We start from the raw sequence: 25,132 nt of genomic DNA, 5'->3' as shown, positions 1-25,132 counted from the left end.
TCTGGAGATATTAAAACGCAGGTCCTGGCTAGGTAGGTTTAGGACGGCTGGCAATTCTGCCTTTCTAATGGAGTCCCGGGTGACGCCCATGTTGCTGACTTTGGGATCACACTTTGAGTACTAGAGCTCTGTGCTGTGTTCCTGGATTTTTTTTGCGTTTCCTTTTCTTTTTGGTTCTGCTGAGTCTTTGTTGCTGCTTGTGGGCTTTCTATAGTTACAGTGAGTGGGGGCTACTCTTCCTTGCAATGTGAGAGCTTCTCATGGAGGCTTATCTTGTAGAGCACAGACCCCAGGGGCACGGGCTTCACTAGTTGCGGCTTGCAGGCTCTAGAACGCAGGCTCAGCCGTTGTAGCGTATGGGCTTAGTTGCTCTGTGGCACGTGGGGTCTTCCCAGACAAGACCGGGTCAAACCCACGTTCCCTGCGTCGGCAGGTGGATTCTTATCTACTGCGCCACCAGGGAAGCCCCTGAATTGTTAATTGTGGTATAGATAATCCTCTTGGTGAGTGACCCACAAAATTGGTAACCTACAATTGAGCATTCAGTAACCGGATGTTTTACTGAATGTTTTCTTCGTTTTAAGCGATGTGTATTCCCTGGTAGGGTTGAGGGAAAGCTCTGTCCACTGAACAGGCAGCATTGCCGTTCTGTGTTGAGTGAATGCTGGGTGCGCTTGGAAAGTAACAGGAAAGATCCCAGGGTAGTTTGTGGGGGCAGGCGTTATAGTGCGCAACTGCCGAGGTCTACTGACCCAGGGTGGACGTTATTTTACATTTCCACATGTCTGAAATTGGGTGTGTGTCTTAAGCCACAGATGGCATTTTACCGGCACTGGATGCTGGCAGTTGACTTCTGCTACCGTGACCGGCGTCCTACTCCCTGGGGGTTGAGCTGGGCAACCCACACAGCGAGCAGCTGGCCGCCTCCCCTGCGCGTCCCTCTCTCTTTCCTGACCCGGCCTTCAGTGCCTTTGTTCTGTCACTGCTGAACCCAAGCTTGGGAGGTCCAGGCCAGAAGCGCGGAGATTTTTTCTTGTTCAAAAGTGCTGCAGGGCAAGATGGATTTCTGTGTCTTTTGCTTTGCCCCTGATGTCTGCTGTTGGTAGCAGCAAATCTGTTACCAATTTCCCCTTGTTGTTACTTGGTAGGGACTCCTCCAGGACTGAGTCGAAATTTTAAAAAGCTCTTACTAGAGTAAACATTCTAAATGGTGAACTATTTTTTCGTATTTTTCTTATTTGGCGGCATTTTTATTTCTTGATAGTACACAAATTAATAATGCATTTTTCATGGGGCCTATAGCTAGATGAGACTTACAGGTTTAACCTAAGTTTCCCAGAAGAAGAGTGATTTGGAGTAGGGAGGCGTGAGTTAGGAGTCTAGCTCTGTGAGGGGCCTGTTGTCCACGTGCAAAGTAAAAGTTGACTGAATGATCTCCAAGGCCCTTCTGGCTCTGAACTAATTGGATTCTAAGTGTGCTGGAATGAATGAATTGAAATGTGAGGTCTCTGCTTTAAGAACATAGAAGAAGTGATTATTAGTACTTTTGACAAGATTGGTGAGCAAGGAGACATCTGAGCCGGGGGTTCAGGGGGAGAATAGTTGTGGTGGAGGAATAGGAGAGAGAGAGGATTTTAAGCTGAAGAGACGGTGCTCACAAGGTCCTGGGAGAACCTTTAAAACCATTCACACGGACTTCCCCGGTGGTCCAGTGGCTGAGATTCTGTGCTCCCAGTGCAGGGGCCATGGGTTCAGTTCCTGGTCGGGGAACTGAGATCCCACGTGCTGCGCGATGTGACCAACCAATGAACAAAAACACTCAGCTTTTAGACCCTGGATAAAATTATATTCATCACGTCATGTAGAGGTGAGCCTCAGTACAGGTGTCCCATTGCAAGAAGGATGTCCCTTCCCAACTGTCTAAAAAGAAGATTACTCAAGACGTTCTCTTTGTTTCTGGCTTTTGAGAATAAAATGATTCCTCACTAGTTAGTCAATACTTAATGGGTATAGAAACCATAAAATTAAAGGAGCTATCAGAGTACTCGAGTCTGTCCATCCTTGTTTGAGTTTCAGAGTCAAAGTGAATACTAAAGCTACCACCTAGTAGTAGCTACTATCTGAGGCACACTTGAAAGAAAAAAAGTGAAAGTGAAGTCTCTCGGTCGTATCTGACTCTTTGTGACCCCATGAACCGTAGCCCACCAAGCTCCTCTGTCCATGGGATTTTCCAGGCAAGAATACTGGAGTGGGTTGCCATTTCCTTCTCCAGGAGATCTTCCCTACCCAGGGATTGAACCTGGGTCTCCTGCATTGTAGACAGACGTATTATTGTCTCAGCCACCAGGGAAGTCCACTAGGGAAGCCTCCCAGGGAGGCACATTTAAATAATTTTAAAAGTTATAATGCAGTTCTTACGATCGAGCACTGCATCTTTGTTTCGGGAAGAAATAACAGCTTTGCATATGTCAGTCACTTGGGATAAGATTCTTTGAATTCGGAATTTCTTTGGGCACAGAAGCTCTTAGTTTTACTGAGTCAGGTGCCCCTTGAGAGAAAAAGCTCTTGTAAGTGTAGTCGGTGTTGCAGGTAGCAGTTGCAGAAGCAGAGTAATTAACCTCAACTGGACGGGCTCGCCTTAGTTGTTTCAGATGGAAAAGAAAGGCCTTTAAATCGGGACTCAGAAAGGACACAGACTCCAGGGAGTTCTGAGTTGGGTTTCCAGGGGATTCCGGAGCTGAGGATCGTAACCTCAGTTCTGCTCTGCCGCTTTGTGTTCTCTTGGGAAAGTTATTGTTAATATCCCTAAACCGTGTCTGTTGCATACTTAAAATAATCCTCAGCTTTAGCTTGTTTCCCAGGAAAATTAGTTAGCAAATGAATAAAGCTTCCAATGGGAAATCTTTATAAATTTGCCGAATTATAAAGTAGTTTTTGTTCCTGTAAGACATGTGCTCGATTGTACAGTTTGGCTTTGTTGTTGTTATTCAATCTCTAAATTGTGGGCAACTCTTTGGGACCCCGTGAACCACAGCACGCCAGGCTCCGTCTCTTCAGTATCTCTCAGAGTTTGCTCAAATTCGTGTTAACTGAATCAGTGATGCTGTATCCAGCCATCTCATCCTCTGTTGCCCCCTTCTCCTCCTGCCTTCAACCTTTCCAGCATCAGGATCTTTTCCAATGAGTCGGTTCTTCACATCAGGTGGCCAAAGGATTGGACCTTCAGCATCAGTCCTTCCAATGAATATTGGAACAAGAGGCTCTTTAGTTCTTCTTCACTTCTGCATATTTAGCCACAATCTCCTTTGACCTAAAGACAGCCCTCTTTTGCATTCTGCATTACAGCATTGATCATCAGTGTTTTCCCTTTCTCTTTACAGGTGGTTCGTACTGAGAAGAACAGTCTGAACAACCGATTCCTGCCGTGGAATGAAATCGAGACAGAGGCCATCCTGTCTATTGATGATGACGCTCACCTCCGCCATGATGAAATCATGTTTGGGTTTCGGTGAGGAGCTGATTTTTAATCAAGAAACGCTTTTGTTGGCAAGTGACAGGAAACTAACTCAAAGGCTGGATGAGGCAGCCAAATGAGTTTCGTAGCTGGTAGTAACTGAGACATCTTGTGTGCTAAGTCGCTTCAGCTGTATCTGACTCTGTGCCACCCCAGGGACCATAGCCCACCAGGCTCCTCTGTCCATGGGATTGTCCAGGCAAGAATAGTGGAGTGGGTTGCCATGCCCTTCTCCAGGGGATCTTCTCGACCTAGGGATTGAACCCTCATCTCTTACGTATCCTGCATTGGCAGGAGGGTTCTTTACCACTAGCGCCACCTGGGAAGCCCCAGGACCTAAATATCTCACTTTGAAGGAACAGTACAGATAAGAGAACAGAGTAGATCAGGGCCACTCAGAGTGTCCAGTCCTGGCACTGACTCATGGACAGTTTATTTCCTGTCCAAAGTGAGGTAAGTACAGAAATTGAGGGTAGACATTTAGAAGCCTTTAAATAACTTGACATTTACCATGACATCCAAGTGTGAACGCTTTTCTTGTAATTCATTTTTGAGTAACATCTATTGAGTATAATTCATACGTCCTACAGTTCACTCATTTAAGGGTCGCATTCAGTGGCTTCTAGTGTATTTACAAGGTTGTGCAACTGTCACCGTAATCTGCTTTAGAAATCTTCATCGCCATCAGAAGAAAGCTTGTACCCATTAGCAGTCATCCTCTGTTTTTCTCCGACTCCTCTAAAGCATTGGCAGCCATTGATGTACTTAGTTTCTCTGTAAGTTTATCTGTTACAGACGTCCCATATACATGGTACCGTGTAACATGTGCTCCTTGGTAACTGGTTTCTTTCACTTAACGGTGCTTTTCGGCGTTCGTCTGTCTAGTGGCATCTGTCAGCACTTCATTCTGTACGGACGTGCACCTTTTGTTGACTCCCAGGCGGCTCAGTGGTAGAGAATGTGCTTGCCAATGCGGGAGACGTGGATTCGACCCCTGGGTTAAAGTTCCCTGGAGAAAGAAATAGGAACCCACTCCAGTATTCTTGCCTGGGAAATCCCATGGACACAGGAGCTGGCAGGCTGCGTCCGTGGGGTCGCAGAGAGTTGGACACGACGGAGCACGCACGCACACATTTTATTTGTCCATTTTTGGACACTTGGGCCATTTCTGCTTCTTTGCTATTGTGAATGCTGCTATGAACATTAATGTACATGCTTTTTTATATGACTATTTATAGATACATACTTGGTTTAACATTTTGAAGAACTCCCAGCCTGTTTTCCAGAGTAGCTGCACCATTTTATATTGTGCCAGCAGCGAATGAGGGTTCTGATTTCTCTGTGTCTTTGTCGACACTTGATCTTTTCTGTAATTATAGCCCTCCTACTGGGTGCAAAGTGGTATTTCAGTGTAGTTTTGATTTGCATTTCCCTAATGACTTAGGATATTGCTCATCTTTTCATGTGTTTAGGAATAAACTTATATATCTTCTTTGAAGAGATGTCTATTTAGATACTTTGCTGTTTGTTATTTGGGTTGTCTGTTTTGTTTTTTTTTTAAACTGTAAACTTTTTGTTTTGTAGTGGGAAATAGCCAGTTAACATTGTGGTAGTTTCAGGTGAACAGCAGAGGGACTCAGCCATGTATCTATGTGTATCCATTCTTCCGGAGAAGGCAGTGGCACCCCGCTCCAGTACTCTTGCCTGGAAAATCCCATGGACCGAGGAGCCTGGTTAGGCTGCAGTCCATGGTATCGCTAGAGTCAGACACGACTGAGCAACTTCACTTTCACTTTTCACTTTCATGCATTGGAGAAGGAAATGGCAACCCACTCCAGTGTTCTTGCCTGGAGAATCCCAGGGACGGGGGAGCCTGGTGGGCTGCCGTCTATGGGGTCGTACAGAGTTGGACACGACTGAAGCGACTTAGCAATCCATTCTTCCCCAGACCACCCCCTCCCCCCGCCCCCCCGCAATCCAGGCTAGCACATAACATCGAGCAGAGGTCCCTGCTATACAGTAGGTCTTTGTTGGGTTTCTGTTTTAAATATAGCAGTGTGTACATGACTGGTTTGTCTTTTTATTTTCGAGTTGTCAGAGTTCTTTGTATATTCTAGGTACAAGTCCCTTATCAGGGATAATGATCTGTAATTTTTTCCTCTTATGCTGTGGGTTGTCTTTTCACATTCTTGATGGTGTCCTTCAAAGCACAAAACTTTTCGTTTTAATGAAGTCCAGTTTGTCTAGGTTTCCATTGGTTACTTGTCCTTTTGGTGTTATATTTAAGAAAACATGCAATTCATTTTTATTGTGTTTTTACAAAAGCATGACCAAGCCCGGGGAAAATTACTTCTTTGCCACATAGTTTGAGAAACACTGGAGTAGATATCTTTGGGGATCTCATTCAAACGAAGTATAGATTCCAGGACAAAAACTCTTTTCTCTGTGCTTTTGTTTCGGGCCCTGAGAGCCTGGCCGACCCCTAGCTTCCGGGCTTCAGCTTAGGTGGTAAGTGCAGACGCTTGGATGGAAGCGCAGCAGCTTTACTGCTCTATTTTCTTAGGTCCGTGTGTAGTCACCTGGCACATTTCTGACAAAGTGGAACATCTGCTCTTCCTCCCCCTCAGCCAGCCTCTCATTTCCTCTGACCTCCTCCTACCACTATGTTATTGAGGCGAGAATCTGTTGTTAGCAGTTGTGAAAATCCCACTGGATTTCACATTACCATAATAATAAGTAAGCAGCTCTCTTGCCTTGATTTTATGAAGGGAAAAAAAGCCATGTGATGATAGCAGAGATGGGCCTTTGCCATCACAGTTGTTGTTATCGATGGTGACGGGAGGGACGGGAAGGTGGGGTGTTTCCGATACAGCGTGATGTACTTAAGAGTCTGCTGAGGGACTGGAGGCTGTGGACAGAGTCATGGGGTGTTAACAGGAGAATTGCCGATCAGCGCTAGATCCCAAGAATGATTAGATAAGCAGTCCTGCTTTGATGAGTTTGAAGCTTATTAAGATAACTGGTGTTTGTTATCTTCTGTAGAATGTTCTTGATTTAGAAAGATTTTTGATCTTTTCCATTTGTCACCAGATTTCCAAGTGGTGAGAGAATAATGGAAGCCTTATAACTGATGGTATTGAGCATCTTTTCATGTGGTCAGTGACCATCTGTTTATCTTCTTTGGAGAAATGTCTGCTTAGATCCTTTGCCTTTTTATTATCAAGTGGTTAAGAGTCTCTTACCATCATTAGAAATTTGAGGTTTAGTCTCTGGTTATAAGACAAGTGAATTATCTCTGACTCTACTTCCAAATCTTCTATTACCCTGAGTATTCTCTCATTTATTTGGGCATCCTTTGATCTAAAAACTTTGCTTTCGAATTAGAGTTTTCATCTTTTCCCTATGTATGCCTAGGAATGGGATTGCTGGATTACATGATAACTCTGTTCTTAGTTTTTTAAGGAACCGCCATACTGTTCTCCGTAGTGGCTGTACCAGTTTACGTTTCCGCCATGAGTGTAGGAGGGTTCCCTTTTCGAAAGGATACACGCATTCTGACGTTCACTGCAGCACTGTTTACAGTAGTTGAGACATGAAAGCCACCTAAATGTTGAAATCAGCAGATGACTGGATAAAGAAGATGTGGCATATAGATACCGTGGAATATTTTTCAACCATAAAAAGAATGAAATAATGCCATTTACAGCAACATGGATGGACCTAGAGGTTATCAGACTAATGAAGTCAGTTAGAGAAAGTCAGATACCATATAGTATCACTCACATGTGGGATCAAAACAATGATGCAGGTGAGCTTATTTACCAAACAGAAACAGACCGAGACACAGGACGCAAGTGTGATGGTTCCAAAGGGGGAACGGGGAGGGGGGCTAAATCTAGGAATTTGGACGTAAAAGATACACACTACTATACATGTGTCATTTCGAAGAGCTGTACACGGCTGAGCGACTAACATGCACATGTATATAAAATAGATAACAAGGACCTGCTGTGCAGCACAGGGAGCTCTATTCAATATCTTGTAATAACCTTTAATGGAAAAGAGTCTGAAAAATAATATATATAACTTAGTCAATTTGCTGTGCACCTAAAAATTGTAAATCAGCTGTACTTTGATTTAGAATCAGTAAATAAATACATCCATAGAAACTGTCCCTCTGGCAAAAGATAATGTGGATCTTGGCCGACTTCAGCTTATGTAGCAAAGAAGGAAATAGTATGTTTTTAAGTGATGGATAAGAGACCCAAGAGAACTGAAAACATGTATCTGTACAAAAACAGTCCCTGACTGTTCATAGCAGCATTATTTATAAGAGTCAGTAAGTATAACATGATTCAGCTTATATGAGGCACTCACAGTAGTCAGGTTCATAGAGACGAAGTAGAATGGCGGGTGCCTGGGACTAAAGGAAGGCAAGAATGCCAAATGTTTAATGGGTCAGGTTTTAGATTGGAAAGCTGGAAACATTCTGGAGATAAATGATTGTGATGATCATTTAACAGTGGGAATATACTTCATGCCATTGAACTATATACTTGAAAATAATTAAAATGGTAAATTTTGTGTCATGTGTGTTTTGCCACACACCAAAGAAAAATCAGTTGTCAAAAAAGCTAAAACAAGAGAAGTATAATCAGAATGTCCATCAGCTGATGAATGGATAAACAAACATATATCCATACAGTGGAATATTACTTGGCAACAGAAAGGAATGAAGTGCTGACACGTGCTGCAACATGAAAACAGGCTAAGTGAAACAAGCCAGTCACTAAAGGTCACGTACTGTGTGAGTCCGTTTGTGTGAAATGTCTGCAACAAGCAGAGCCATGGAGACAGAAGGTAGATTAGTGGTTGCCGTGGGAGACTGGGGTTGGGGGTGAATGGGAAATGACTGCTAAACTGCTAGTGGCTATGGAGTTTCTTTTCATTAATAGGTTATGAAAATATTCTGAAGTGGTGATGGTTGCATATATTACATACTAAACCCCAGCAAGTCATAAACTTTTAAACAAGTGAGCCTTCTATGTGATTTATATCTCAATAAACTTTATTTTTAAAAAGAGCAAAAGTGTAAGCTTTGCAGTGAGGGATCATGGACTGGAAGGTAGGTTTCTGTTCCTGGAGGCATTTGAAGGGATCAGTATTTTTAGGAGTATTGATATAGCCTTCGGATATGCTGTTGGTATTTATTAACAATCCTTATATTCTGTAACTGTCAAAATATATTATTAAAATATAGCTTTTTAGGTGAGTGTTTGGAAGTCTGTGTTCGGAGATAAATGAGGATAGAGTTTGGGTGGGATGTGGCAGGACGCCCATCTAGACGGCTGCTATGTTGATATAAGTTGTAATTTCTCATCTTCTGGGCTAGACTGTGTGTATGTGTGTGTCTGTGTATGCATCGTCAGTCGTGTCCAACTCTTTGTGACCCCATGGACTGTAGCCTGCCAGGCTCCTCTGCCCTGGGATCTCAGGCAAGAACCCTGGAGTGGGTAGCCATTTCCTTCTCCAGGCGTCTTCCCAGCCTAGATATTGGACCCTCGTCTCCCGCATCTCCTGCGTTGACAGGTGGGTTCCTTACTGCTGGACCGCCTGGAAAGCCCATTGGACTAGGTTAGTTGCTTTCAAACTTAACAGGAGAGGGACTCTTGAAATGAAATCTTGTGTGCTTTAGGAGCTGAGGTTTCATGGGTGATGAGGGACTTTGTTAGGCAGTTTGAATTTCTGTTGGAGTGAGGTGGAGGGAGGCGGTGGTGGATCCTTTTTTATGGTACACCTGAAGCACTTATGCAGGACTGTGGATTTCAGCCTATGAAACGGATTTTGTTTGTTGTACCTTACCTAGAGGTAAGGTAAATTTGGAGATGTTAGAAAAGTTTATCCTGGAAACATTCCCAGCTTATTTCTTACATTTATGAAGCCTTTCATTTGTAGGGTTCTGTAGACCACTGCTTTTCATGGTACAGATTTCCACCTCAGCTCTGCTCCAATCAGAATTTTAGACTGTTGCACCTAACTCCAGGCAGCAGTCTCCTGTGGTTAGATCGGGGTCACTCAGTAAAAGAGGAGTTAAGTATACAATGTACATAGATTATGTACAAGTCCTACCATACTAGTATGTTACGATCTTTAAAAGTAAAGCTTAAGAAATTAAATAATATTAAAAAGAAATAGATATAAAAATTACCTTCTTTCTGCTTCTTAGCAGATTATTGTACTTACCCCATCCTGGAAACCTTTAACTGCCTTAGACTCCTTAGAGCCTTTCCGTGTTTCTCCAGCTTGTTCTGTATGCAAGGGCTGGAGAGATGCTGGCCCCCAGCATCAATAAGTTAGAGGATTGATAGGCAGGTGCTTATTAAGGAAACTGTGGGTGATACTTTGTTTTTATTCTGTTTGGTTTGTGATTGATTTGGTATATAAAATTAAAAAGAAAAAAGTAACAGCTCAAAAAGAGAGATCCTGCAAAATAGAGGCAATGATTTTACACATTTCTGATAACCTTAGAGCTTGGTACTCAGGTGTGTGCATATGCTTGTGTTTTATGAGGGTGTGGAGAGAAGCACGGGACCGCATTGTGGGTTTCCCTGGCCGTTACCATGCGTGGGACATCCCTCATCAGTCCTGGCTGTACAACTCCAACTACTCCTGTGAGCTGTCCATGGTGCTGACAGGTGCTGCCTTCTTCCACAAGGTAAGAAAGGGCTGGTAGGATTGGCATGACTTGGTCAGAGTTGAGCTTTTGTGTGGCAGTGAAATGCTGCTTTAAATAAAGATAACTCTCCTAATGCTTCTTACATATCCCTTGCTTGCTAGAATTACACTACTTCTATCTTTAAAGACAGTGATCAAGATGATTATAGCAACTCTAGAATGAAGTCAGGATGGGAAGGCTGCTGCATTGGCCATTAGAAAATCAGTTTATCTTCCTGAGCATTGGCTCTCCCTCAGTAAAACTGAGAGCACTGGGGCAAAACATTTTCCAGTTTCCCCACAGCCATTCTGGACATGGCCTGGCCAACAAAAGGCTGAATGTAGCCCTCTCCTGATTCAACCACCTCTGTCCCAGGCCCCACCACAAGCTTCTGTCCATTCAGGCTCTGCAAGTTCTGTTTGATTCCTTAGAGCTTTTAATTTTCACGTTGCTTCACGTCCTGATTTCTGTTGAGTATTTAGGATGCAGACCTGTCCAGTCATTACTCCTCTCTTGTACTGTTGTTGCTAAACTGTTCTGTTTTCTTGCTCCTGACTAATCTTCTCTCTCCATTTCATCTGTTCTGTAAAATAGCCCCTGGGCACATGTGGCTGCTGAGCACTTGAAACGTGACTGGTCAGTCTGAGATGTGCTCTCAGTGTACAGTATTGTACGTACCAGACTTTGAAAACTTAGCATGAAAGAAAGAGTGTAGACTATCTCTTTACTAGTTTTTTATATTGATTGTATGTTGGGTGAGTAAGTGTTAGTTTCTCAGTTATGTCTGACTCTTTGCCATCCCATGGACTGTAGCCTGGCAGGCTCCTCTGTCCAAGGAATTCTGCAGGCAAGAATACTGGAGTGGGTATCCTTCTCTAGGGGATCTTTCCAACCCAGGGATCGAACCCATTTCTCCTGCATTGCAGGCAGATTCTTTACCATCTGAGCCAATAGGGAATGATTGTATGTGCTGCTGCTGCTAAGTCACTTCAGTTGTGTCCGACTCTGTGCGACCCCATAGATGGCAGCCCACGAGGCTCCCCCGTCCCTGGGATTCTCCAGGCAAGAACACTGGAGTGATTGTATGTGCAATTATTTTATAAAGTGCAATTATTTTGGATACACTGGTTTAAATTAAAATATGTTACTAATTAATTTTACTGTTTCTCTTTATTTCTTAAAACTGTGGCCACTAGAAAATTAAAAATGACAGATGGGACTGCTCCATACCTTCCCTCCCAGGTCCTCTCTTTAGGCTGTGAAGAGCCCCTGTTCTGGGATGGCCAAACTGCCTGTACCCCCACTTCACAGAAAACCTCCTCTGTCTCCTTGATCTGGTTGAAACCTGACTTTTCTCTGAGGACAGTGCTTCCCCTTCAGCCTATTCCTTCCTTCCAGGGACCGTGATTGAGACTATTCATTTCCCCACACTTGTACCCTGGAGCCAGGTAGAGAGAACCATTCCACTGCTCACTGGTGACTCTTCTTGACAATTGCTTCTCACTTGTCATGTGAAATCACATTTGAGACTCGTTGTATCTGTCTTGTTGCTCCAACTACCAACCTCCTAAGTCATCCGTTCATGGTCAGCAAAGATGTTACCACCTGGCCTGTCATCCTGATCTCCACTCCGTGCTCTCCTGACCAACCCAGCCAGGACCCTATCTCCCTATAATTATTGAAGTATTATACTTCTAGTGGCTCAAATGGTAAAGTGTCTGCCTACAATGCGGGAGACCTGGGTTCAGTCCCTGGGTCAGGAAGATCCCCTGGAGAAGGAAATGGCACCCCACTCCAGTACTCTTGCCTGGAGAATCCCACGGACGGAGGAGCCCAGTAGGCCACAGTCCATGGGGTCGCAAAGTCGGACACGACTAAGCGACTCCACTTCTTCACAGGGTTCTACTTCTATCTAGCGCTTTTCTTTTTTTTAAATTTGGTTCTTATTTTACTCTGGAGTGTGGTTGATTTCCAGTGTTGTGTTTCAGGTGTGCAGCAGAGTGATTCAGTTGCACATGTTACACACGTAGCTGTTCTTTTTCAGAGCCTTTTCCCATAAAGGTTATTACAGAATATCGAGTAGAGTCGCCTCTGCTCTCAGTAGGTGCTTGTTGGTGATCTAGTTTATGTATAATTGCCGAGTGCTCTTCTTATTTTGTGTTGTCCTTGTGTCCTCTCAAGCTCTTGTGGCTTTTCTCAGCATCCATAAGCTGGTGATACCCAGCCTTGCCTTTCCCCGAGAGCTTCACTTGTAAATTTATTTTCAGGACATTCCTGTATTTCTCCTAGTACTTCAAACTGAACTTTTCCCCCCAAAGTTTCCTTGTTTGCCCTTTGGAAGAAACTAAGTTGGCCTTCCCTAGTCTAGAGCAATCAAGTTATTTTTTCTTTTTACTGTAAGTGCCTATCAGTAAAAACTTTTGGTACCTCACAAATGTATGTATGTATAAATTATAGTATGTGTACTATACTACCATACTTACAGAAATTTTTATATGGTTGAGATAAGATGAAACACTTTCAAAATAATAGTCTCACTAAATTCTTAAATTTTAGTGAGAGCAATGACTGAACATGCCTTTTTATTTTTGAAAATCTTGATTTGACACTTTGTATACTGGCAGGTCAGTGTTCTGTTTCTAAATTGGTCTGTTTCTAAATTAAGCACATTTCTGATACTTTGTTTTAATCACTGTCCCTGGAAGAAATACCTTATTGCCCTGCTTCCAAAGTCCTGATGCTTATCTACCAATTTGGTAGTATTTTGTTGAAATTGTTGAATTTTCATCTTCTATGGCACCAATTTTTTTAAGCAAACTAATGAGCAGAAATTGCATTTTATATTTTAGAGTAGGTTCTAAATTCACTGAAACATTAAGAAGATTTTTAAACAGATTACAAAGTTTCTCTGTGTTTTAAAAATTATTTTTGGCATAAAGATAATATAACAGTGGAAATACTTCTAAATATTTGTTTTCATAATGCTTTCACCATATGCTTTTAAGTCAGTTCTTTTTTCGTATAATGTCATGTTTCCCTTGATAAAGATATGGATTTTTAATTAATAAATATTCTTATTAGCATGCTAATGATAGGCAGTGGCCAGTTAAAGGGTCAATCTTTCTTTTCGTAAAAGAAAGATGTATAATTCATCTTTTAAGTTCACCATCTCTTAAGTATTTTGTCACAAGATAACCAGCAAACCACTGTTGGGTACAAAAATTTTATGGTTGTTTTGCTGTATAGATTCTACCATTTAAGGTAAAAAGATACCTAAGTCAGTTTTATTGGACACCTCACCTGTTCATTCATCATCAGCATATTGCACCAGATCTCGCTTACCATTTGTGGTGTTTTATGGCATTTATTCACTTCTGTGGTGCAAATATTCTTGCCATGACTGAGTTCAGGTTAACAACATGAGTCACTGAGCGTGGCTGTTGGAAGAGATGAGCAGTTACATGCCAGTTTCGTAGTATTTTCACCAGACAGTTACAATAGGCACGAGCAGCCTCAAGATGACAGTAAATGTGGGACTTCCCTGGGGGTCCAGCGTTTAGGACTGCACTTCCACTGCAGGGGATCGAGAGTTCGATCCTTTGTTGGGGAACTAGGATCTTGCATGCCTTGCAGCGTAACCAAAAAGTTAAAAAAAAAAAAAAAAAGATGATAAATGTAATAAATAGTTATAATTGTGTTAACTAGTTAAATAAGTGATGAGCTTTAGGTATTTATTGGCTTTTAATATAATGTATTTAGTTTTCAGTTGTCATTTAGTCGCTAAGGCGTGTCTGACTCTATGACCTCATGGACTGTAGCCCGCCAGGCTCCTCCGTCCATGGGATTCTCCAGGCAAGAATACTGGAGTGGGTTGCTATTTCCTTCTCCAGGTGATCTTCCCAACCCAGGGGTAGAATCCGCGTCTTCTGCATTGGCAGGCAGATTCTTTACTGCTGAACCACCAGGGAATTAAAGTATGTGTAATTCTATTTTTAATAATGGCTGTTTTTCATAACAAGGTCACAAAATTCCTAAAATCCCTGAAAGTTCAGCAGTCGACATTCATTGGTAGGTGTGAGCCAGTGCACACCTGTGGACCTTGTGGGACATGTTAAGAACTTAGGCTTAATCTGAGTGAGATGAGAAGCCATTGAGGGGTTTGGAGTAAAGGAGGCCCATGTTTTAATACGATTGCTCTGCTGTGCTGAGGATGGACTGATGGGAGCAAGAAGGCAGCAGGGAGGCCGATCAGGAGGCTGTGAACAGTGTGGGCCAGGGATGAGGGTGGCTTCAGGCAGGGCTAGCCTGTGCCCAGACTGAGAAGTGAGGCCCTGCGGGATCTGCCATCTCATTACTCAGTGACTTACTGAGGTCTGAGAAGATAACCGGACTTTCCTCCTCGCTTACCCTTGCTTTGTCAGAGAGAACATTGTTCAGCTGAACGAGTATCCAACCGAATTTGATAGATGTTTATGTTGTTGCAGAATCACTGTGGTACCAAGCATGAAGGTTTGATTCTCAAAGAGGGTGATAATGGCAGTTTGGATGGGCTGATTCTTCAGTGTGGAGGATCTGCCTTGCAGGTGTTCAGCATCCCTGGACCCACCTCCCTAAATGCCAGTGGTGCTTCCTGGAGATTGCCACCCCCAACCTCCCCCACAACATGCTTCCTAGCAGCCCTGCATGTATTTTCACTGAAAGGCAAAGAACTGTGGCCTCTAACACAGTATGTGCTTCTGTTTCTGCCCCGGCAGTATTATGCCTACCTGTATTCTTACGTGATGCCCCAGGCCATCCGAGATATGGTGGATGAATACATCAACTGTGAGGACATCGCCATGAACTTCCTCGTCTCCCACATCACTCGGAAACCCCCCATCAAGGTAGGGCCCCGCCGTGTACGGGACTGGGGGTGCGTGTGTACTCAGCTCACTTACTTTGTAATCGTGCAGTGCATAACTCAGTGTACTTCAGAGTCCTCGTCTGTGAAACGGGATGATGAGGCCACCAGCCAAATAGGATCACTTCAGGGTTTAATGAGGGCCTTCACTTCCTAAGGTGTAAATGGATAGAAATCAGTGATTGGAATTTGAATGGGGAAATGTTACATCTTTAATTTTCACTGATCTTGAATTGGAATTTATCCTTTTTATCAGTTATAAAACAGGCTGTAATTCATAAGAGGATTGGTGGTAACTGATTTTTCACCGGAACTCACAGATACTTTCCTATCACGTTATGTTTATTGTGAAGTATTGTTAACTTTCCTCACTTCTTTGAAATTATGGCAGTTACTAACTTTTCCCTGGATTGTGTTACCTCTAAAAGAGTACATGTATTTCTGTGTTTTGGTATTACCTGTTTCCTTTGTTGTTGTTCAGTCCTTAAGTCGTGTCTGACTCTTTGCAACCCCATGGACTGCAGCACACCAAGCTTCTCTGTTCTCCACCGTCTCCCAGAGTTTGCTCAGATTCATGAGAAGGCAATGGCACCCCACTCCAGTACTCTTGCCTGGAAAATCCCATGGGCGGAGGAGCCTGGTAGGCTGCAGTCCATGGGGTCACAAAGAGTAGGACACGACTGAGTGACTTCACTTTCACTTTTCACTTTCATGCATTGGAGAAGGAAATGGCAACCCACTCCAGTGTTCTTGCCTGGAGAATCCCAGGGACGGGGGAGCCTGGTGGGCTGCCGTCTATGGGGTCGCACAGAGTTGGACACGACTGAAGCGACTTAGCAGCAGCAGCAGCAGCATGTCCATTGAGTCAGTGATGCTATCTAACCATCTCATCCTCTGCCATTTCCTTTGTAATTTCTTATATTGTACATGTCTAAAAGCATTTTAAGGAGGGTCCACAGGCTTCCCCAGACTACCAAACCAGAATGGGAGGTGGTGTGTCCTTGGCACCCAAAATATAAGAATTTCTGTGTGTAAAACTCTAAGAATAGTGCCTGGCACATAAGTTCTTCATAAGGTATTTATACAAAACAAAAGTACCCCCTAAATTGTAGAAATTTGAGTGCTTTCTCTGTCTTTGAGTTGGTGAGTAGATTTGACCAGACTATTAGCAGTTTCATACTTGGTGCACAGGAAGACCAGTCCCATCACTGTCTGTCATTATTGTGGATTCAGACAAGTGGAAGCGCTCCTGGTGAGGGCTACGGTCAAGGCCTTGTAGCAGTTAATACTAGAGCGTCTGTCAGTTCCGATTACTAGTGTTTGTGACCGTGCTCTGTCAGTGTCTTATGTTACGGATTCACACCTGATGTCCTCATATTATTATCATCAACAAGTCGTATTATTTAATTTTGTAAAATACTTTAAACTTCATGGATATCATTAGGACCATGAGTAAATAATAATTTGGTGTATATTTCATTCTTCTTCTTGTACATTTTGAATGTAAGTTCTAGACTAAGTAGCCACTAGGCTGAACAAATAATGATGGTCAAACTGTATCTTTAGTTTCAAGCAAGAGTGGTAACTAGAGAACACTGATTCCAGCAACAAAGCAAAACAGACAAGTAGAGAAGCCCCTGGGGCTTTATGCTTTCATTCATACCTATTCCAGCCTTTTGCCAAGTGTGGCTCAGGGTCATAACTTAACTCCTGGTTACCCCATAGTTTCTCAGATTCTTTAGCCTTCTGCTAAAGCCTTGTAAGAGAAGAATAATTAGCAAAATAATGCACCAAATTGTGTTTTTTTTTTTTAAACTCTGAATGATGATAGTATTTTTATATAAAATGACATGTTTTCCAGTTACAGTGGTAGATCTGATAGTAAATGATAAAAAAAAGCATACTTCTTTGTGAATTCTAAGGAAGGGAGGCAAAGGTCTTATAAAGAAATTAACGATGGGTGCACTTTTCTGGTCCTTATTTATCCTTTCTTGTGTAGCCAGGGACTGGACTCGAGCGAGATGTTTACTTTCTAATTATAACTCCCTATTAGATCATAAGACATTATTCATGAAAATTTAAAGTATCTGAGTGATTAGGTACCTAATAATACCATCAGTCACATTAAGCACTCACAGACGGGGTGCATTTTTCATCCTCATGGAAGCATGTTTGTTCTGTTATTAGGCCAGTGTTTCATTGGTTAAACGTCTCTCCAGTGTAGAGAGTGAGGTGGAAATAATTTGTTTATGGTATACATGATTCTTTGGCTACCTGGTGTGAAGATCCGATTCAGTGGAAAGACCCTGATGCTGACAAAGATTGAAGGCAAAAAGAGAAGGGGGCTGCAGAGGATGAGATGGTTAGATAGCATTACTGACTCAGTGGACATAAATCTGAGCAAACTCGGGGGGATAGTGAAGGACAGGGGAGCGTGGCATCGCAGAAGGTCAGACATGACTTACCGACTGAACAACAAAAGTGAAAACTGGAAAAGTTAGAATGACTTTTTAAAGGCAGAGGCTCAGTAAGTTGAGCCTGTCTTCAAATTCTGAGTCCAGTTGTTTACTTCATATTATAGAACCAGTTTGAACTCAGTATTTTCATTAATTTACCTAATTTTATCCGGTATATATACTATTTTATATTGTAAAGTAGTAATTTTTTTTTTGCTTTAAATACTTCAAATTTTCACTGTCCCCTCCCTTGTTACAATTAGGAAAGCATGACTGTTTTAGGTGATAGCTATATTCTTTCAATAATGTTAATATCTTGACAATATTGAGTAAATAAACCACACAGGGTTAATTTCATCTTGTTCCTTTGAATAATGTACTATTATTTTTTTGAAGAGGAGAGATCTAGAATGTAAATAGACTTCATCCAGAATAAAGGATGAAAAACTCATAAAGCATTGAGAAGACAGGTGGAGATGGCTTATGGGATAAGGAAGTAGAGAGAGAATACATAAGTAAGTGTCTTAATATTAATGCTGAGTAACTTCTCAACATCTATTCAAGATTTTCCTTACTATTACTAAGCAGACCTTTACTTAGATTAAATTACTTGAAATATTCCTGTGTAAAATATAATCCATGATGTTGCTTTAGTAAGTGTTCAAACTTCACTTTATACAATTTACTCTGCTTAATGTTTTATTATGTTACACACACACACACAGTTGTTTGGTTGCTCGGTCACGTCCAGCTCTTTGTGGCCCATGAGCCCAGCACACTAGGCCTCTCTGTCCATTACTGTCTTCCTGCGTTTCCTCAAACTCATGTCCCCTGAGTCAGTGATGCCATCTGACCGTCTCACCCTCTGTTGCCCCCTTCTCCTCTGGCCCTCAGTTTTTTCCCCCCTCTCTCTCTGTGTATATTATGTAGCCACTGGACCACCGGGGAAGTTCCTATATATACATTTTTTAAAAAAATAAATGTATTGGGGTTGCAATCACAACATTTTTTTAGTAGTGGGTTACATGATTAAAAACATTTATTTGGAAACCACTGCTTCAGTGAAAATACCTTTATAAAAGGAGCATATATAAGGAGAAAATGCCGTATAAAAGCAGTATAAATACCTTTTTGTGCCAGAGTGGAGTCACTTGCAGGTTAAGAGACTTTTCCCCCTGAGGTTGAGTGCTGGCGTCTGAGATGAGGTACAGGGAGAACAGAGTAGAATACTGGACACGGATGTGGTTTGATTACAGCCTGCCTTCTCTAGGCCCTGACATCCATCTCCTGCTGCAGTCGAAGCTGATGGGGAGGGTAGTAAGTGATACACTGTTGTCTGTAAACTGGAAGATGTCTAGAGAACTGCCGGCGGGTGAGAGGGTGGCGGAAGGGGATGGTGGAGTCCTGTGGAGGGACCTCTGGGGGTCATGACTTCTTCAGAGTTTTATCTCTGGTGTGAGTGTCCCTTGGCGCCCTGGCCTGTGGTTATGATCACTCCTCAGTTTCAACTCTAGCAACTGGACTTCTGATGGCTGATACTGGCTGTGGGTGGTAAGTATTCTTCAGCTGGAATTAACAGGATGGGCCATCCAATTTTAATTGTTTTCTCAGTTTATCGTAGTAATAATAATTTTAAAATTATTCAGGAAAAAAATATATTCAGAAAGAAAATAGAACATGCAGATTTAAAAAACCTAAATAGAACTACTGGAAATGAAAATTATAGTTATTAAAATGACAGTCTTTGTGAATGGGATAAAATGATAAGACAGCTGAAGAGAAAGTTAATGACCTAGTAGATGATGCGTGAATAATGTGAATACATTTCTGAGAAGGTATTATGGAGATATAAAGAGATGGAAAATAAGAAAGATGAAGAGATGTGAAGGCTGTAAAATCTAACACAGTGCCAGAAAGGGAAGACTAGAGAGATGGGAGGGGCAGTCTTGAAAATACAATATGAGAATTTCCAGAATTTATTGACTGCATGGGGCCTTCTCTGGTGGTTCCTGCAGTGTGTTAGACTGGAATTCGATACCTGGGCTGGGGAAATCCCCTGGAGAAGGGAATGGCAACCCACTACATTGTCCTTGTCTGGAGAATCCTATGGACAGAGGAGCCTGGTGGGCTACAGTCCACGGGGTCACAAAGAGTTGGACGCAACTAAGCAAAACACGCAACACTGACTGCATGAATACTATAGCAAATATTACACTTAATTGTGAAAGTCTAGAAGGTCCCTGTTGAAGTCAGTAGTAAGATAAGGTTTGGTTCAGTTCAGTCGCTCAGTTGTGTCTGACTCTTTGCGACCCCATGAATCGCAGCACGCTGGGCCTCCCTGTCCATCACCAACTTCTGGAGTTCACTCAAACTCATGTCCATCAAGTCAGTGATGCCATCCAGCCATCTCATCCTCTGTCGTCCCCTTCTCCTCCTGCCCCCAATCCCTCCCAGTCTTTTCCAGTGAGTCAACTCTTCGCATGAGGTGGCAAAAGTACTGGAGTTTCAGCTTTAGCATCAGTCCTTCCAATGAATAACCAGGACTCATCTCCTTTAGGATGGACTGGTTGGATCTCCTTGCAGTCCAAGGGACTCTCAAGAGTCTTCTCCAACACCACGGTTCAAAAGTATCAATTCTTCGGTGCTCAGCTTTCTTCACAGTCCAACTCTCACATCCATACATGACCACTGGAAAAACCATAGCCTTGACTAGACAGACCTTTGTTGGCAAAGTAATGTCTTTGCCTTTTAATATGCTGTCTAGGTTGGTCATAACTTTCCTTCCAAGCACTAAGTGTCTTTTAATTTCATGGCTGCAGTCACCATCTGCAGTGATTTTGGAGCCCCCAAAAATAAAGTCTGTCATTGTTTCCACTGTTTCCCCATCTATGTCCCATGAAGTGATGGGACCGGATGCCATGATCTTCATTTTCTGAATGTTGAGCTTTAAGCCAACTTTTTCACTCTCCTCTTTCACTTTCATCAAGAGGTTTTTTAGTTCTTCTTCACTTTCTGCCATAAGGGCGGTGTCATCTGCATATCTGAGGTTATTGATATTTCTCCTGGCAATCTTGATTCCAGCTTGTACTTCTTCCAGCCCAGAGTTTCTCATGATGTACTCTGCATATAAGTTAAATAAGCAGGGTGACAGTATACAGCCTTGACGTACTCCTTTTCCTATTTGGAACCAGTCTGTTGTTCCATGTCCAGTTCTAACTGTTGCTTCCTGACCTGCATACAGGTTTCTCAAGGTTACCCAGTAAATAAATGGAAGTAGAGACCACATCCACATTCACATGGTCAGGATAGCAGTTCTCCCCAGGTGTAAAATGTCCGTGTAACTCTAATCAAAATCCTGTTAGGTGGCAATAAAATTAACCACCATACCATCAAAAAAACCCCTAAATTCTAGTAGAATACTTTATTTGGTTTAATTTGGCTTGGAGTGAAACTTGACAAAGAGATCCTCAGATTTGTGTTGAAAGGCAAAGAGCCAGGATAGCTAAGGCACTAGTGAGGAAGAGGGCAGCTGACCCTGTCAGAAAGCGTGGCTCGGTATTAAAGTACATAATCATTACAGATGCCTGTGATCTTGGCACAGAAACCGACAAAGTCAGTGCTACAGGGCAGAATGCAGACACAGGCCCACGCCTGCATGGAAGCTTGACATATGATAAAGGTGGCATCTTGGGAATAACACTTTCTGTATGGAACAGAAGTACATGTCATACCATACACAAAGGAAATTCCAGATGGCGTAATAAACCAAGTGTTAACAGCAAGCTTTAAAACTTCTAACAAAAAATACAGAAGTATTTTTGTGATATAGACAGAAACAGTACAAAATCTGAAGGAGAAGATTGATTTGTTGGAATGTATTAAAGTTCAAAGCTTTGTTCAAAAAACTCTATATCTAGATGTGACGTTTGCAGTCCTGGTACATGACAAAGAATTGATACCCAGATAAAGGATTTCCAAAGGAGAAGACTACTCAGTTGATTCATTAAGTATGTAAGAAAGTAGTTCAGTGTAGTAGAAACCTAGATGATTAATGAACATGTGGAAGGGTGCTGATCTTCTGTAATAATCAGGGAAGTGGAAGTTAAAACAATATGATATAGTTTATACCATCAAGTGGGCAGAAATGAAAGTGTGATGGTACTAGATGGCTGTAAGGATGTGTAGAAATTGCAGATGTTGATCAGGGCTGGTGGGTGTACATTGGGACATTTATTTTGAAGAAAGTTGGTTTTGTCAAGTATAACTGAAGGTCATGTTCCCCATGGCATTGCAGGAGAGGAAAGGAGGGAGGGAGTGGTGGCATACGGATTAACTCTTTGTAATATTCTGTTTCTTTTGCAAAAAAAAAAAGAAAAATATATGTGTAGCCTAAAACAAATAGGACAAAGTGTCAGTATTTGACAAACCTGGTGAGTTTGCTTGTTTGTTGTCTTCTTCCCCCCTTTAAGCATAACATTTCATTCATATGTTTTAACCGATAGTAATGTATGTTTCATACACACATAGCCATATTTGATTCTTTTTGGAGATACTTATTTATTTGGCTGTGTTGGATCTTGGTTGTGGCATGTGGGATCTAGTTCCCTGACCAGGGATGGAACCTGGGAGTGCATTGGGAGAGCTGAGTCAACAAATACCCGTGCAATAAAAATGATAACTAAAAATGAGAAAGTTTAACATTCTCACTACCAGCTCCTTGTATATGTATCTTGGTAATCCCGGCCTGCTGCTTCCCTCCATTGATAACTGCTACCCTGAGTTTAGTTTTAAAAATCCCCTTCCCCTCCTCTCTTAAAAAGAAAAGCGTTTTTACCGATATGTATTCATTTCTAGGGCATTCCTTGTGGTTCAGCTGGTAAACAATCCGCCTGTAATGTGGGAGACCTGGGTTTGATCCCTGAGTTGGGAAGATCCTCCGGAGAAGGGATAGGCTGCCCATTCCAGTATTCTTGGGCTTCCCTTGTGGCTCAGCTGGTAAAGAATCTGCCCGCAATGTGGGAGACCTGGGTTTGATCCCTGAGTTGGGAAGATCCCCTGGAGAAGGGATAGACTGCCCACTGCAGGATTCTGGCCTGGAGAATTCCATAGACTGTATTGAATAGTCCATGGGGTCACAAAGAGCCCGACACGACTGAGCGATTTTCACTCACTCATTCATCTCTAAGTGATTGGCGTCTTTAAATTTTATGTAAATGAAATCAGACTATATGTGTTCCTCTGCATTTAGGTTTTTAAGAAGTCAGTCTGTGAGCTCAGTCAGTGTTGATGCTTGTGACTGTAGTTTATTTTCATTGCCCCAGAGTCTTAAATAGGCTCTCCCCCATACCCTTCTAAAAGTTTTAGGTTTTGCCTTGTTGTATTTAAATCACTAACCCTTGTTGAAGTGATTTTTGTGTATAATGTGGGCTAGGGCCCCAATTTCATTTTTTTGTCTCCTAAGCAGCATTCATTGCACACTCAGTTCACCCATGCCCAGTGGCGTGCAGTGCTGGAAGGTCACTCAGCACACGTCTGTGTGCACGTGGGTCTATTCACGTGTTCTTTACTCTGGCCTGCTGGTCCAGTTTGTTCACGTGCCAAATTCACATGAATTGTCATAGCTTTAGAATTAGTTTTTGTATTTGCTAAGACAGGTCCCCTCTAACGTAATCTTGTACTTCAGGAGTGTCTTGCCTTGCACGCGCCCTCCTGCAGGGATCTATCCAGAAGGGCAGAGTGTGCACTGGGCCCCAGGAGGCAGGTGGCTCAGCTCAGAGCAGGAAGGAGAGCTCAGCTGCGGGAATGATAGCTTTTTTCTGTTCCAGGATCAGTTTTCAACTTTAAATAAATGGAATCATACAGTTATCTCTTTCCACGTCTCTCAGTCTTTTTTTTTTTTTTTTTAAATAATGTTATTTATTTATTTATTTATGGCTGTGCTGGGTCTTCGATGTCGCTCAGGCTTTTCTCTAGTTGCGGTGCCCGGGCTTCTCACTGTGGTGGCTTCTCTTGTTGCGGAACGCGGGCTCAGGACCTGCGGGCTTCAACAGGGCTCTAGGGCTCCCCGCCTCTAGAGCGCAGTCCAGTGCTTGTGGCGTGTGGGCTTCGTTGCTCTGAGGCCTGTGGGATCTGCCACATCAGGGATTGAACCTGTGTCTCCTGCATTGGCAGGCGGATTCTTTACCACCGAGCCACCAGGTAAGCCCTCCATGTCTCTTCATCTTGCTTTCATATTTCTTTAAAGCTTTTTTCCAGTATTTTCCATTCTGGGAATAATTTTAGTATACTTTTTATCACTGATTTTCTCTTCACCCATCCACTGAGTATCTGATTTAATTCAGTATACTTTTTTTTCTTCCCAGTTTTATTGAGATGTAATTGACATGCAACTTACTGATTTGCCTTACAAACCATCACGAGATGATGATCACAATAAGTTTATGTACTTTCCGTTTCTGTTGTTCTGTTTGGTTCTTTTTCCTTTTCTTTTTTGATTGCGCCACGCAGCATGTGGGATCTTGGTTCCCTCCCCAGGGATTGAACCCGCACTGCCTGCGTTGGAGGCGTGGTGTTGACCACTGCCTCACCAGGGGCCTCCTCATCTGGCTCCTTTTCATGTCCGCATGGGCTTTTTCTGATAGCCCCTGTTTCTTCCATCAAACCTTGCGTAATCTTCCAACATCTCACTGTGCACCTGAGACCCGTTTACCGTTCCTGTCTCAGAGTCCTGCTGCTGGGCAGTGTTTCTTCTGTTGTTTCTTTCTGCATATTCTCCTCCATGTGACCCATCCCTGTTGTGCGATTTTTGACTGTGAGGTCATACTCTTTGGATGCTACTGACTGCCCTGCTTTGAGGCCTGGATCTGAGAGGGCTTGCACTTGTTTCTCTCACGTGCCTGGGCTCACCCCCTGCTTAAGACCTGTTCACGCTAAACTAGCATATTGGGACACACGGGTGACATAAGTTGTAGCCTCAGCTGTGTGAGGCCGGCTTGAGGTTATAGTTTCTCAGAGGAGATTTTCCTCCTCCTCTTGGAGCTCAGACTCAGAAGGAAGCGGTGCTTCACCACCTTGCTCTGTGGGGCCGCCTCCCACCCACGTGGCCTTCCGCTTGTTTCTGTGGCTTCAGCATGTTTCTGATCTGATTTGATGACAGTGGCTGCCCCAGCTTCCGGAAGACTGGAGCTCCTGACTGTTTCTCCGGATTCAAGCCTTCTCACTCCTTTGACTTCTGAGGATTTCATTTCTTTCCTTACAAGCTCAGCCAGTATGTTTAAAGAGGTGGTTTCTATATTTCGTCCTGCCTTTTCGGGCATTCTCTGCTGAGGGGCTTAGATTGTCGGGGCTGCCGTGTTGCCGACGGTGAAGCTGTTGTGTTACTCTGCGTACATTCCTGATTGCTGGAAATTCATCATCATAATAACCAGTAAACTATAATATGATCACTTTCCCTTGTCTTTAAATATGACTTTCTTAAACTTCTTTTTAATGGATGTGCAGTATTTTATAATTATTTAACTAGTCCCCCTTTGATGGGTAGTTTTCCA

The 25,132-nt window shown here is 42.8% G+C and overlaps 1 protein-coding gene across 5 annotated transcripts in view; it reads left to right on the top strand.

Moving 5' to 3' along the window:
• Nucleotides 1-25,132, top strand: part of EXTL3 (exostosin like glycosyltransferase 3) — a 143,926-nt gene that overhangs the window by 103,149 nt on the left and 15,645 nt on the right. For all 5 annotated transcript variants that reach the window (XM_005209868.5, XM_059889289.1, XM_005209869.5 and 2 more), the window contains 3 exons: nt 3,381-3,508; nt 10,085-10,229; nt 14,984-15,112. In XM_005209868.5, the coding sequence (XP_005209925.1) occupies nt 3,381-3,508; nt 10,085-10,229; nt 14,984-15,112 (402 nt within the window). The remainder of the gene's footprint in view (nt 1-3,380; nt 3,509-10,084; nt 10,230-14,983; nt 15,113-25,132) is intronic.

Source organism: Bos taurus, chromosome 8, assembly GCF_002263795.3.
Source record: "Bos taurus isolate L1 Dominette 01449 registration number 42190680 breed Hereford chromosome 8, ARS-UCD2.0, whole genome shotgun sequence".
NCBI lineage: Eukaryota > Metazoa > Chordata > Mammalia > Artiodactyla > Bovidae > Bos > Bos taurus.
This window is presented reverse-complemented; position numbering and strand designations above follow the sequence as displayed.